This window comes from Limulus polyphemus, unplaced genomic scaffold, assembly GCF_000517525.1.
Source record: "Limulus polyphemus unplaced genomic scaffold, Limulus_polyphemus-2.1.2 Scaffold1893, whole genome shotgun sequence".
Taxonomy (NCBI): domain Eukaryota; kingdom Metazoa; phylum Arthropoda; class Merostomata; order Xiphosura; family Limulidae; genus Limulus; species Limulus polyphemus.
In genome coordinates this window covers 122,812-136,341 of record NW_013667503.1, presented here as the reverse complement: position 1 = coordinate 136,341, position 13,530 = coordinate 122,812, and the positions used below count along the sequence as shown (strand labels likewise).

Here is a 13,530-nt window from a genome sequence, read left to right as displayed (position 1 = left end):
GTGAGGTTGTTGCGATCATTTTGAATGGATTGAAGCTTAAGCCACAGATATATGTAAAAAATTGTAACTTGGGATGTGAGGTTGTTGCGATCATTTTGAATGGATTGAAGCTTAAGCCACAGACATATGTAAAAAATTGTAACTTGGGATGTGAGGTTGTTGCGATCATTTTGAATGGATTGAAGCTTAAGCCACAGACATATGTAAAAAATTGTAACTTGGGATGTGAGTTTGTTGCAATCATTTTAAATGGATTGAAGCTTAAGCCACAGACACATGTAAAAAATTGTAACTTGGGATGTGAGGTTGTTGCGATCATTTTGAATGGATTGAAGCTTAAGCCACAGACGTATGTTAAAAATTGTAACTTGGGATGTGAGGACAATGTCTGTGGCTTAAGCTTCAATCCATTCAAAATGATCGCAACAAATTCATGAGGAGATGTATCTTAAACTAAATTTCTTCTTCTGTTTTTAATGGTAACTGAAACCACGTATATTTGTCTTGAGTGATGGGGTTAAATATGAGTTTGCTGTGTTAATTATCAACTGTTTCTTTTCAGGAATAGCTTAAAGCACAAGCCTGAAGTGATTAAACAATTAAGAATTTATCCAGTGTTCTCCATTTTTCAGTACTTGATGCTTGCATATATAAAAGACACTACACCTCCCCCCTTCAAAAAAAAGTTTAAAACTACAAGGACTCGTTTTAAAACATATCCCATAATGCCTGAAATGAAGAATACCTTTGTCAGCCTTGAACCCTTGGCTTTAAACTGTGTGTCTGTTTGCCAATAACCAGTTATATGAGGATGTACTATAGATTTATTATCATAGAGTAATTAATTTAAAAACAAAGATAAAACTTGATCTCACTGTAGTCTTGAATAATGTAATTGAAGTTATAAAACTTTTAAGACAGGCAAGATCGGTGTAGATGGATACAATATTGACATGTTTCCCTACTAAGTATGCAACTGTGAGACAACTGGTTATTTAGAATTAGGAACTTCAGGGCATAATGCACGTGGTGCTTGAACCGAGGTATTGGCAAATGCTTTTCAAGTATTATAATATTTTTCAGTACTCCTGATGTCAGATTGAGTAGGTAATAACAGCAAATACTTGCCAAGAGCTAGCCCAGGAGTAAGGCACTCTTTAGCCACATAACCATCATCTCAGTACTAATGAATATTGTGCAGTGAAATCATTATGAATTTAAATTTTTTAAATATTTTTTTAGGTATTCATTCTTCATAATCTACAGGTATCAAAGATAAATCATTTTGGATTATTCACTGTAATATTTTCTTTGCATTATGAAAAAGACATTAGTTTTCAACTGAAAATAACATTCTTTATCTGTTACTGAATGAGGTTCTTAAGCAGTATTTTTTTCACTTCTGACTGATAAAACTAGACATATCCTTAAGATATGCTCCAGCTAAGTAAATTTTATTGAATTTTTGTACTAGATGAGTTTGGACCCATCAACAATTAGTCCAACAGTCAGTCTTAAGCCGCTGTCAATTACTATTCCACCTGTGGAGGACTACATTACTGAGGATGTTTCTTTAGATTCCCAGGTGCCAACACTCCTCGTTAACAGGTGAGTGGAAAGAATATGAATGGGTAGTAAAATATATGTTTTTTTTGTTTTTTAATCAAATAGTTAAGATGTTGTATTTAAACTATATTCATTTTTATTGAAATGGACATATTGTACTTAATTTTTGTGGAGTATAATGTTAGTTGTATAAAGATTGTTGCATGTCTGTCTTATTTTGTGGTAATTTATTGCTCTTTGAGAAAAATTTCTATCACATTCAGTACTTTGTGTATAACTTACTTGATGTTCCGTGTTTTAAAGCAAATAAACCATATAGCAGAAAGGAATTAAATATGTGACTAAATAACGCTTAGTTATTCAGGAAATAAGAAGGTATATTTTACTAAACTAAGATAATTTGTGTAATAATGAAATAGCTCATAATTAAAGATAATATTCATATCAATACAAGTAACAAATCATTTTCTGCTTACAGTAGTCAAGTGGAAACACCAAGTCAGCCAAAGATGGAAAATTTGAGTAAGTCATTTGTTATTCAGAGCAGTGTAAGTAGAATTTGTTTAAAGAACATTTTGGAAACTATTATCTAAGCTTAAAAAGAATTGCGTATCAACCTTTGCTGTGAGTATTTTTAATTTTATTTTTGTTGTTAACTTTATCCATGATAAATCTTAATGTGCATGTTATTTATTGTACTTGTCAAACAAAACAGAATTTTACTTGCTTAGTTGAATATCATATTTTATTAAAAAAACAAATGCAAAGTACAACAGATGAAAGCCTCGACTATTGTATACTAATGCATTGTAAAGCACAGTAGAGTTAGTGCATTGAGGTTTTGGATTAATTATCAAGAAATAGAATGTGGTAACGGAGAAATACAAGTTTAAAATCATTTTCATTGGCTAATAAGGTTTATGTATTACATAGTAATATGGTTGGAGCAGTGCTGTTGTCGGTCAGTTTTGGCAATGAAAGAGCTGAAGCTCTTTTACATAATGAAATGAGGACTCGTATAAATTAGTATATCTGTTGTCAACATTATTTTTACATTGCTATAGGAGGTTATACATTAAGCTAGTGCAATATATTACCACCATTACTCTTACAGTACTACAGGAGGTTCTATTAGTCTACTTGATTGTTGCCATTACTACAAAATTAACTCCAAATATTTTGACAAATTCTTGAATAATGAAAAAAAAAGTTAGAAATTTGTCTTATTTAACAGAAATGTGTTGATTTAAGAACTATTAAGTTCATTTTTTTTGATTAATCCTTTGGTTTCATTAATAGTTTACCCTCACCCTGGAAGGAAGCGTAAAGAGCGTAGACCTTCAGGTGAAAAACCCCAATCTGAGATGAAGGGTAAAGTACTTGAGCATGATGAAATCAAGACATGGTGTCTTGATCATGGCACAAGCTATGAAGAACCAGAAACTATATCACAATATACTACTTGTGAGAAGAAGAAACAAAGTGATCTTATTGTAAGTTATATCTTAGGGGCCTGATACAGATAAAAAATGCATGTTATAATTTTTATAACTTTTATTGTTCAGTAACATATTGATGGTAATTAAGAATTACTTTGTTTACTTTATTCAGTTTGGAGAGTACCCTTCAGGTGCAAAGTGCACACCTGTATATTACGTTTTAAAATATATGTAAAAATAAATACAATTGTATATCAATATTTTGTTTAACTCGAGGCTATTTTAGAATTTTGTATCATTTACTTAGTGCAATTTTCAAAAGAAAAGTAAAAAAAAAACCAAACAAAAACACAGCTCCAAGAAACCCGTCCTGTAAACAATGCATTTAGCCTTTCCTGTATATGATGCATTTATTGATTTTATAGTGTATAGAATTATATTTATTAAAAACAACAACAATCTCTTGAATGTAATTCTACATGACTTGTTTCTCGTGATTTGATTTCTTTCCGTTGCTAGTAATTTTATTACTACTACCCTTTGTTGCAACATCTGGTTTTAACAACAACGATAAAAGAAGCTTAGCTTTGAAAATAGCAATAACCAACATTTGAATACAGTTGGGTAGAGTAGATTATATAGGTCAATATACATAGTGGTTTAATTAAACACTTAAAGATATTGACTAGCTGGAAGATTAGGAGAGTTGGTCAAACAGAAAATTAGGAAATAGAAAAGGGTATGTGAAAAAAAAGGGGGGCTGAAAATGGAAAAATTAACATTAAATACATTAAAGGTAAGCAAAATTTGAGGATGGAAATAGGGCTTCTGAGAGATGATGCAGGAATGCTAATATCTAATGATTATGGGATGGCTGGGTTATTAAATTCTACTTCATCAATTTTTGACCTACTAAGACTTAAGCAATGTTCCTCATCTTGAACAGTTACTAGATGGAAATAAAACCATACAAGATGATCAGATTATTCCTGAGCTTGTTGAGAAAAAAGTTGGAACACTCAAACAATTTTAAAGATCCTAAGTCAGAATATTTACCTAAAAGGATTGGATGTGTGAGCCACTTGCTAATATTTTTTGCAAGTCCTTGATTAGTGGGCAGGTGGCAGAAGAATAGAAGTTGGTTAATATTACTTGTCTTTTCAACAGAGGTAATTGAGCTGTTTAAGATTGTTAATGTATCATCATATTTTGTACTTAGAAATGGGCATGGTAGGACTAGGAGACACAAATTTGAGCAGGTAGGAGTCTTCAGCTGAGACAGTTTTATTTTTTTAACAGGGTTATTGGCTGTTGAAATGGGTTACCTTCCTATGTGGTAGATGCAGTAAATTTAAGGGAAGGCTTGACGGTTATTTGGTTGAAAAGGGCTCATTTTGAGTGCTTTTATTTTAAAGTGTACTGGATGGGATGACTTAAATAGACAAATAGGTTCCTTGTTGTCCTTAAACTTTATGTTAAGGTTAGCATGCTTTATGCAACTTGCAAAGTAATACCCTTTAACAATGTACACCATAATTGTGCAAATATAATTTGATGTAATACAAAAATAAAAATTGGATTCTCAGTATACAATGCAGCAGTATATCTTTAAGCATTGAAATATAAAATTACAAATACAAAATTTACCTTTGATTTAACATACACCCAAAGTAGAATACAACATTTCATTGCTAAAAATAAATGATTTAACATGGATGTTACAGATTCACTTGCATCACCTTTTAACAAAAATGGTCACTGGCTAAACATTTCATTCTAAGAAAATCACTTTACTTCGAATAACCCTTTAATGTAATAGTATTTAAGATAGAAATTCATGGTATATTCATAGACCACAGATATATAAAATGTAACTTTCTGATAAATGGTAAAAAAAAACTTGTAAAAAATGTTTTTTCTAAATAGTATTCCAAAATAATTTCAAAAGTTGAAAAGTTGAAAAATAATAAATATTAAATCACGTTATATGAATTTCTTCAAGCAAAAAAGAAACTGTTTAGTTAGTTTGTGCTAAATTTCATGTAATACAGCTAAGTATTTCTACTGTAAGAAGGGAAAAAAAAATATTGGAGGGATATCATTGACCACCCCTCTAGTCAAAAAACGATTTACCTCCAATTTTATATAAATTGCCGTTATTCAAATAGTTGTAATTTTTTCAATGTTTTATTGTATGTTATCTAATGGTTTACTCAGTTAAATTGCTGTGAAAATAATTTTCTGCTCTAAATGTTTTATGTTCTTAAGACTTATGCAGGCTATTCTTTTGTCATGTAAGAAACACTAAGGCAGTTAAAAACTTTACAGGCAAATGTCTAAGAATGTACATTATTTCAATGAACTATTTAAAATACAGAGGGGGGGGAAAGGGGACTGGTTCAGCCAGAAATAAATATCAGTATTTTAACCTACTTACAGAAGATGGTGGGAAAAAGGGTTGGTTAATGTTAATTTGAATTATTTATGTTCTGATTTACATAGTAAGCTGACATTGTTATCAGAAGTTTGTAAGTAATTAGATTATAACATCCTGCTATGAAGCTTTGACGAAATCATTCAAAATTTCTTCATTGATGTTTAAGTAAGATAAGATTTGAACATTAAATTACTTTTCAAGGTTTTAAAAATTTACACTATGTTCATATTGTAGATTTACTTTGCTGCATAAAGTTTACAGGCCTCAACTGTTGTGCGTTTTGGAAATACTGAAATTTCCTTCAGCATGAAAACTGTGTATGAATATTTTTAATGATAGTTTAGGGGAAACTTGCAGTTTTTTTTTTCATTTTTTAAAACTATGATTAATTCAATTGAAATATGTCATAAAAAAAATAGCTAAACTTAGAAACTATTTAACTTGAATATTTCTCCACTTGAAAGAGTAAAAAAAAGTGTTAATACAAGTCTGACCTAATTGTATGATATATAATAATGAGAACATTTGTTCTCTGAAAACCTGTAGATCATGCATTGGTGGGATCGTATTCATCAAGAGACAACGGCAGAGCTCAGTCCTCATCCTCCACAGGCCAAGCGTCGAGAAGTTGATTCTTCTGGTGTAGAACCTGTTCTGGACCTTGGGGGTAATTCAGGTTCTTCTTTTGTACTGCTTGACAAGCATGACTTTCATGAAGTTCAGCGGAGTGCAGAACGCCTTGCCCCGGTAGGGAAGTTGCTACTTGTTCCTAAAAAAAAAAGTAGGGTAAGTTAAATTCTTTTATAGCTTAGGACTACCAGTATGTGATGCAAAAGTAGGATAATAAAAGTAAAAAAAAAATGGATACACAATTAGGGCAAACTAGAAATATAAAAAGTCTGTATTATAATAAATGTAGAAAATAATCGGTACTATTATCATCAGACAAGAATGATAGTGCAAGAAAAGTAACTAACAATAAACTAATGAAACTCGTATAGGTAAGATAATTGTAAATATATGAAGCCAAAATTGTTTGTTCCTAAAAACAAAAAAGCGTACAATGTAGATGCGTTACACTTAAAAGAATCGGCTGAAAAATGCAAAATAAATTCTCAACAATAAAGAAAAACAAAACTATCAAAACACGCTACAAACATTGAAGGAAATGATACTTGACGAGTATAAATTATTTTACAGGAAAAATCTTAAAATAACATTATCCAAGTTAATAAAGAAATTCCAAACTGAATTAAATAATGTTGAAACAACAACAAAAAACACAGGTTAATAAAGCAACATGTGATGTGTAAGAGAGAGAGACCGTTTTCCATAAAAGTGTCATTAAACTTCTACATGTATCCAAAGATATGGTATGTATACTTGTGGTCTCAGATGTAAGAAATGTAACGTGTTACAACAGTTAAACAAAGGTCTGTCAAATAGAACTAACACTTATTGGATAATTTTGTATTAAAAAAATATTAAACAAGGATGGTTTACAAATTTCTACAAGTTGTGTAGGGGTTTGCTTAGGTGGGCAGTGTTTTATTTTTGTTCACTTGACTGCCTTTCAATTAGTCAGCTTAATCTGGTCTCCCATAGTAACTATTAGTTCTATTAGTTAGAACATGTAATCTGAATGACTGTTGTTGTGTTGTTTCTAGATCAATGAAATCCAGAGATTGCATTTTTTCTTGATCATATTAGAAGATGACAAATCATTACTAGTATGCCATGCTTTTTATTTTACCATATTTGGTTTTTTATTTTTAAGTCAAGAGTTGTGCTAGTTTTTCAAGCTGTGGCAGGTATGTCTTATGCTGAGATTACATTGTGCAGTTGAAGGAGTGTGTGTTTTCATTAATTGGACAGCATTTTGGTGTTCTTTTTAATAATTTTTTTTTCTATTTCTCTGCCTGTTTTTCTTGTTTTTGCTTAAGTTCGTCTATTGGTTAGCTAACTGGAGTTAAGATTACTATTTGTATATCTGGACTATAAGTACATTTGAACTTAATTTTTATTGCATTTTTTATTGTTGACTGTTATTTCATCATTTACTGGAGTTAGTTGATGTAAGTTAAAAAATATATTTATGTAAAGCTTCTTGTTTGTTTTTTAGAAATTATTTTCTCTTAAGTTTGTTAATTGTGTCAGTTATTAAAATGTTTCTTTACAGTTCAAGCTCCCTGGTACTGCTAGAAATGACCAAAGGAAGAACTTAGTACATCCTTCTGAACAAGTCTCTGAGGATTATGTTAGTGAAAACAAGGAATCCCATTCTGGTCATTCAATTTTCAACACTTCCAAGAACGCAGTAAAAGCCAGCAAACATATTGTTGATAATGGTAAAGAGAATTTTGAAAAGAGCTGGGAGATCAAGCACGAGACTGCTTACACATCAAACCCTAAATGTGGTAGTAGCATATGGCATGATAATTTCCATTCATGTGGACATAAAGAAAAACGACCCAGTCAAGGTAGTGGCAGTCAAATTTCTCATCCTTTGTTAGAACGTCATCCTGTTATTAATACAAACTTGAGCTGTAGTAGTGATGAGGTGTTCAGTGAGGAACATAATGTTCCTTCTTTTGATTTTACTTTCTCAGACGATCATGAAAATCAACAAGGTATGTTTTGTGAGTTATGAAATCAATGTGCATAACTTCCAACTGTATAGATATATCTTTATACACATTGATGTACTTGTTTTGAAAAGGGTGTATCTTACTTAGTTACTGATGAAGTTGGACTGTAACAGTAAGAATTGTTTTGGTTATAAATTAAAAATAACATAAATTAATTAATTATTTATAGTTTGTATGTATTTTAATATTCTACTTTATGTACCAGTGGTTTTTTCTGTAACTAGTGCCACCTGGTTGTACTGCATATGAACTGTAACCTTTCTTTAAGTGCCAGTGTTGTTATTTCTGTAGCTATATCTATCTGAATACACTATTGTGTAGATGTTTAGATGACTTTTAGTCAAGATTTAGTTATTAGATATTTACTGTCATGTTTAATTTACTGATATCCAAGATTCAACATTAAAACTGTGGCATGTTTACTATCTTAAAAATAGTAATAATAAAAAAAATATATCAACATACTTGTGAATTGTGGTCAAGGCTGTGGTGATGTCATCATTTAAAAGAAACACATTATAAATGCTGCTGTTACTTAACTTTAATAGACTTTATGGGCATTTCTTTGTTTTAGAAACTTGTTATTGAGAGTTACACAACATGCATCATACCTGTAGTTTGTGTGAAGTTTAAAGTATGAATTGATCTTTAAAAGTTTTTGTCAGTTATATATAGAACTATATTCAGAATGATGCGTGCGTGTGTGTGTACATCATTTCTTAATTACTCTTCTTTTTTTTTATTTATTGTGTATTTATACTCCTACCTTTGCTAACCTAAAAAAAAAATTCCATAATAAGGTTTTACCAACCCACATGCTAACATGAAACTTAGTTTCTTGTCATTAGTCTCCTTATTTACTGATCAGAGCTAGTCAAAATCACTTTTTTTTATTTTTAGGTAAAACATCCTTTTTTGACAGCTTGTTTAAGAACATTTATCTTGGCCTATGCTCTGAAAACTTTTGGGGTTCAGCAGTTAAGAAATAACTAGTAGATTGAGTATACATAATTATTTTTCTGTAGTAGGCATTTTTATAAACGAAGAACAATGGTAGGGGTGATGCTGTATTTTTTTAGTTTTACTTGTATTATAAATGCTGATTATTTTTGTCTTCAGAACCAGTTCTCTCTGAGCACCGACACAACTGGCCAGTTGGAAATGGTTGTTCAGAAGATCCAATGCTTTCTTCATCTTTATATAATTCGGGGGAAGTACGGTAAGTATTGCACAAATTTATTCAGAGCTCGGCTTTTCACATTGATCTTCTTGTCAGCTGTGAATATCAGAGCGAGCGAATAATTTATGTTGGTAAATCATTTTTTCAACAGTATTTGAATAGAGAAAAAGTGCTTGGTTTGTAAAACTTGTAAAATGTTAATTAAAGGCATTTTAAATATATGGAAAATATTAGAATGTAAATTAATTTGTATTTTTTAATAAGTTAAAATATTTTAATTGATCTGAAGCTTTACTACAAGAAGTATTTATAGTATCAGTTTTTGCATAGAGCTAATATATGTCTAAGAGATTTGTTAATTGGATGAAAGATTAAAAAGACAAAGAAACTAATCCAAAACAATTTTTCAAACAAATACTACAATGAACAGGAAAAGCAATAGAATAGGCGAATTTTCTTGCTACGTTTATTGTCTTTTTTTGGAGATCATTAGTATTTTTAAGTCAAAGGGAGCTAAATCTCACCTTCTTACTTGATTTTCATGCTACACTCAGAATTAACTGGAAAGACATTAATAGTTGACATTCATTTTGATGTCTACAGAGAATGTTTTTGGATCAGTTCATGTCAGGTCAATCACCCTCAAACTGGAGCTTTATGAACTTTGGTGCTGTTTGACAGAGATATTAGTGTCATACAGATAAAAGATTTTACCAAATTTTATGTCTCTAGGTTAAATGGCTTTTATGCAAGAGATCACCAAATATTCGAACCAAAATATCTCCAAGGCAAGACCAATGACTTAAAGATACCAGTAATATATTTATTTTTAATGCTAAAATAAAAAAATTATACTGTTGCTGGAGAGCTGTTTTTGTGCTCCAGTCAAATATGCTATTTTTTTCATAACATTCAGAATTTATACCTTGGACCTTAAATTGTTGACCTTTAAACTTCCTTAGACTGTTAGTACCAACACAGATGAGCAAGAAATGATAATACTGAAGTTAACACCATCATCCAAGATTGTACTAAAATTTGGTCTGGGATCTTGATGGGATCAGAAGGTATTCACTCATTGCATTGTCATTGTAATTTCATGGATGATAAATTTAGGAATGACTGGAAGGTAAAAATAACTTACTCAACTCATGCTTTTAATAATGTAACAACACTGGCAGAGCACAGGATGTGAATGGTTATGACTCTGACAGATAGTGGAAAGGTTAATTTAATGAGATAAGTTAACATAAATGGCTAAATTTGTAACATTATTACAATTTATATTGACACACTTTGTGACATTCTTGTGTACTGTTGTTGTCTCTTGTTGTTCTTTCTCTGGCAGTTTCTACATTCCTCCTGTTGCCATGGTGGGGGGGGGGGTCACAAACAGGAGGATTTGGTCTTGTCTTACAACAAAGATGTCTGGATGCCATGGTTATGAAAAACTGTGTTGGACCAACAGAATACAAAACTTGAATCTGACCTTTTTTACTTTGCCACAGTTGGTTTTCAAGAGCCAGTCACCATTTGCCACTATATTCACTGGTAACATATTTCACAATATCTTCCATTGAGATAAGCTCTCTTAGGCTGCTAATTTTTCAGTTATTTTTGCACATCTTGGACAGAATAATCCCTCAGTCAATTTTTAGAGGGATTCATCAAATGGACAGAAAGAATGGAACTGATGTGTTCCTTTTAATGTCACTGATGCATTAAATGAAACTTGGAAGATGTTATCCTTGGTGTTAGTTTCCTTTATTGAAAATGAAAGTCATGGAGAGCTTCCCTAGACCATTTGAAAATGGCTCTTGGGGTGAGGATTGGATCATTTGGCTTTTGAAGACTTTCTTTTGTTGTGAGCCACTTGATGGTTTCACCAGTGTCATCATAGGACCCTTTCCCATGTCTGGCTCCAAAGAAGTGCTACAGTGTTCTCACTAGGGTCCCATGGTGAAGAGTCCCGGACTCTAAACTTTTTTTTATCAAGAGTCCCAATGAGATTTTCAAGGTAGAATTTAATAAACTCAAAAAGGAAAAAAGCACTTCAGTGTCAATTAAAAACTTTATTTACAATGTACACTACATGTTTACCTTCTGCAAGTGGAATAGAGCATGTTAATGTTCAATGAATAACTTTATTTACAATTTACACTGCATGTTATTTCTATTTATGAGTGCAAAGTAACTTTCATGATAAGATTAAAAATACTTTTCTTCACCTGAAAATTTTCAAATATCATTTGCATAATCCCTAAAACTTCTTAAATATATATATATTTATATCAAATGTTTTTTTTTCTAGAAAAACTATATTTTATGTGTTATTTTCTTTACCCTAACTATATGAGGTCGGTTGATTTGACCAACCTTGTAACCACCATAAAAAAATTAGGAAATAATTCTAAATTTCCACTACTTTCTTTCTGAAAGGACTGCAAATTGTAACAGAAAACCACGATTGTTTATCATAAGTAGCTTAAAGCTTGTAACATCTTGGCCATCTGTGTTGGGGCTGACAGTACGTGTAAGGTGAAAAGTCCAAATTCCAAAAATTTGTGAAATGAAATAAATGGCTAGAACATTAGCCTTCCATCAATAATTTACTTTTATTGTAGCATTAAAAGTATAAGTTGGTACTTTTATGGAATTGGTCTCATTTGGGAGCCATTTTGTCAAATATTTGGTGAGTTGTCATATAAAAAAAAACATTTTACCTAGAGACATGAAACTTTGCTAAACCTTACATCTATGGCACAACATATCTGCTAATTACCATCACAATTGGAAGAGGTCAGATTATAGAAACCTCCTGAAGTGATCGATTAGACAGTGGACTGTTTGACCCTTTTTGCTAGTGAAAATAAACTTTATAGTTTATGATAAGTATGAGACGATTTACTTCTAAATAAAATCATCTCTTCAAGTGAATTTTCACATTTCCAATCTGGATTAAATGCATTTTTTCATTTATAGCTTATTTGAAGCACCTCTGTCACCAAGTGCTGGAAATTGTCTGCCCTATCTTGAGTAGGTATACTATTAGTAAGTCTACTTTAAAAATGGAATCAAATTGGTTTATGAAACCTCCATTTTTATTATAATTGTAATTGTGTATCTCACCTGGAAGGGTCGCTGTGAAAGTTGTTAAAGTTAGTTGTGTAACTTGACTTTATTCTAGGTTATTTTTGGGGAAGGCCCAAGTGACTCAAAAGTCATCTGATAATTATTAAATCATTGATTTGTTTGAAAGAAAATACTCTAGATTACTTAAACTTCAAGATACCAGTAGAATTTCTAAAGTTAGGCTGTGTGCAACCATGTCTTCTAATTATAAACTTTCATTTTAAATTTATTTTCAATGTGCTAAAGTTGGCCATTGTGAATATTTTTGTCTTGCAAGGCATGTTTTAACAAAAATTCCAAGAAAATACAAGTTTAATCAATGTGTGACAGGATTCAAGAGTCCTTGGGAATTTGAATATTGATGCTGGAAAAATCTTGCAAATTCCCCCAATTTTTTTTTATAAGGTCTTTAAGAACCCTGCATATCTCGGATGTTAAACTGATGGGGTTATGTATTCTCACTGCTTTTTGAATTTACTTTTTTTCAGATACTTCTAATACAACACATTCTCTACCATCAAACTCTGTCTTACATGCGCTACTTAATTATAAATGTATAAATTATTATGAAATTGAAGTATCTTCAAAAATAATGTTGTATTATGCATTATTCTAATATTATTAGATTTCTCATAACTTTTGTTTTCACTATCTTGTTCATTGAAATGTTTTATTACATGTGAAATCATTTGGGCTTTAATTTATCACCGAGAAGTAAGATACTTTTTCTATTTTTGTATGATTTCTTTGAAACATTTGTTTTATTTTGGTGTTTGCATGTGTGACAAATTATAATGAACATTATTTTTTCTTCTCAAACATTAGAAGTCTGGATCCCAACTTGCCTCCTTCACCACCTAAAGACCAATATGAATTTTCAAACAGGTGAGAACTCTTCCTTAACTTAAATCTTATGGACACTGCTTTAAGAGGTACCTTTTATATGTGTGTACCAGAGAAACTAACTCTATGTTTTAGGTTGTTACACACACACACACACACACACACACACACACACACACACACACACACACACACAAACAAAGTAGTGTGTGTTATTTATTCCTACTAGTATTATTTAGTTTATTACGACACTAATTAAGTAGGAACTAACTACTTATAGATAGA

The 13,530-nt window shown here is 31.2% G+C and overlaps 1 protein-coding gene across 8 annotated transcripts in view; it reads left to right on the top strand.

The window, feature by feature from the left end:
- Positions 1-13,530, top strand: part of LOC106465279 (protein FAM13B-like) — a 49,126-nt gene that overhangs the window by 19,905 nt on the left and 15,691 nt on the right. For 4 of the 8 annotated variants that reach the window (XM_022393139.1, XM_022393142.1, XM_022393138.1 and 1 more), the window contains 8 exons: positions 1,475-1,608; positions 2,045-2,088; positions 2,866-3,059; positions 5,989-6,228; positions 7,622-8,072; positions 9,210-9,309; positions 12,253-12,306; positions 13,228-13,287. In XM_022393139.1, the coding sequence (XP_022248847.1) occupies positions 1,475-1,608; positions 2,045-2,088; positions 2,866-3,059; positions 5,989-6,228; positions 7,622-8,072; positions 9,210-9,309; positions 12,253-12,306; positions 13,228-13,287 (1,277 nt within the window). The remainder of the gene's footprint in view (positions 1-1,474; positions 1,609-2,044; positions 2,089-2,865; positions 3,060-5,988; positions 6,229-7,621; positions 8,073-9,209; positions 9,310-12,252; positions 12,307-13,227; positions 13,288-13,530) is intronic. The other 4 variants (XM_022393141.1, XM_013925483.2, XM_022393144.1 and 1 more) reach the window with 4 other exon arrangements.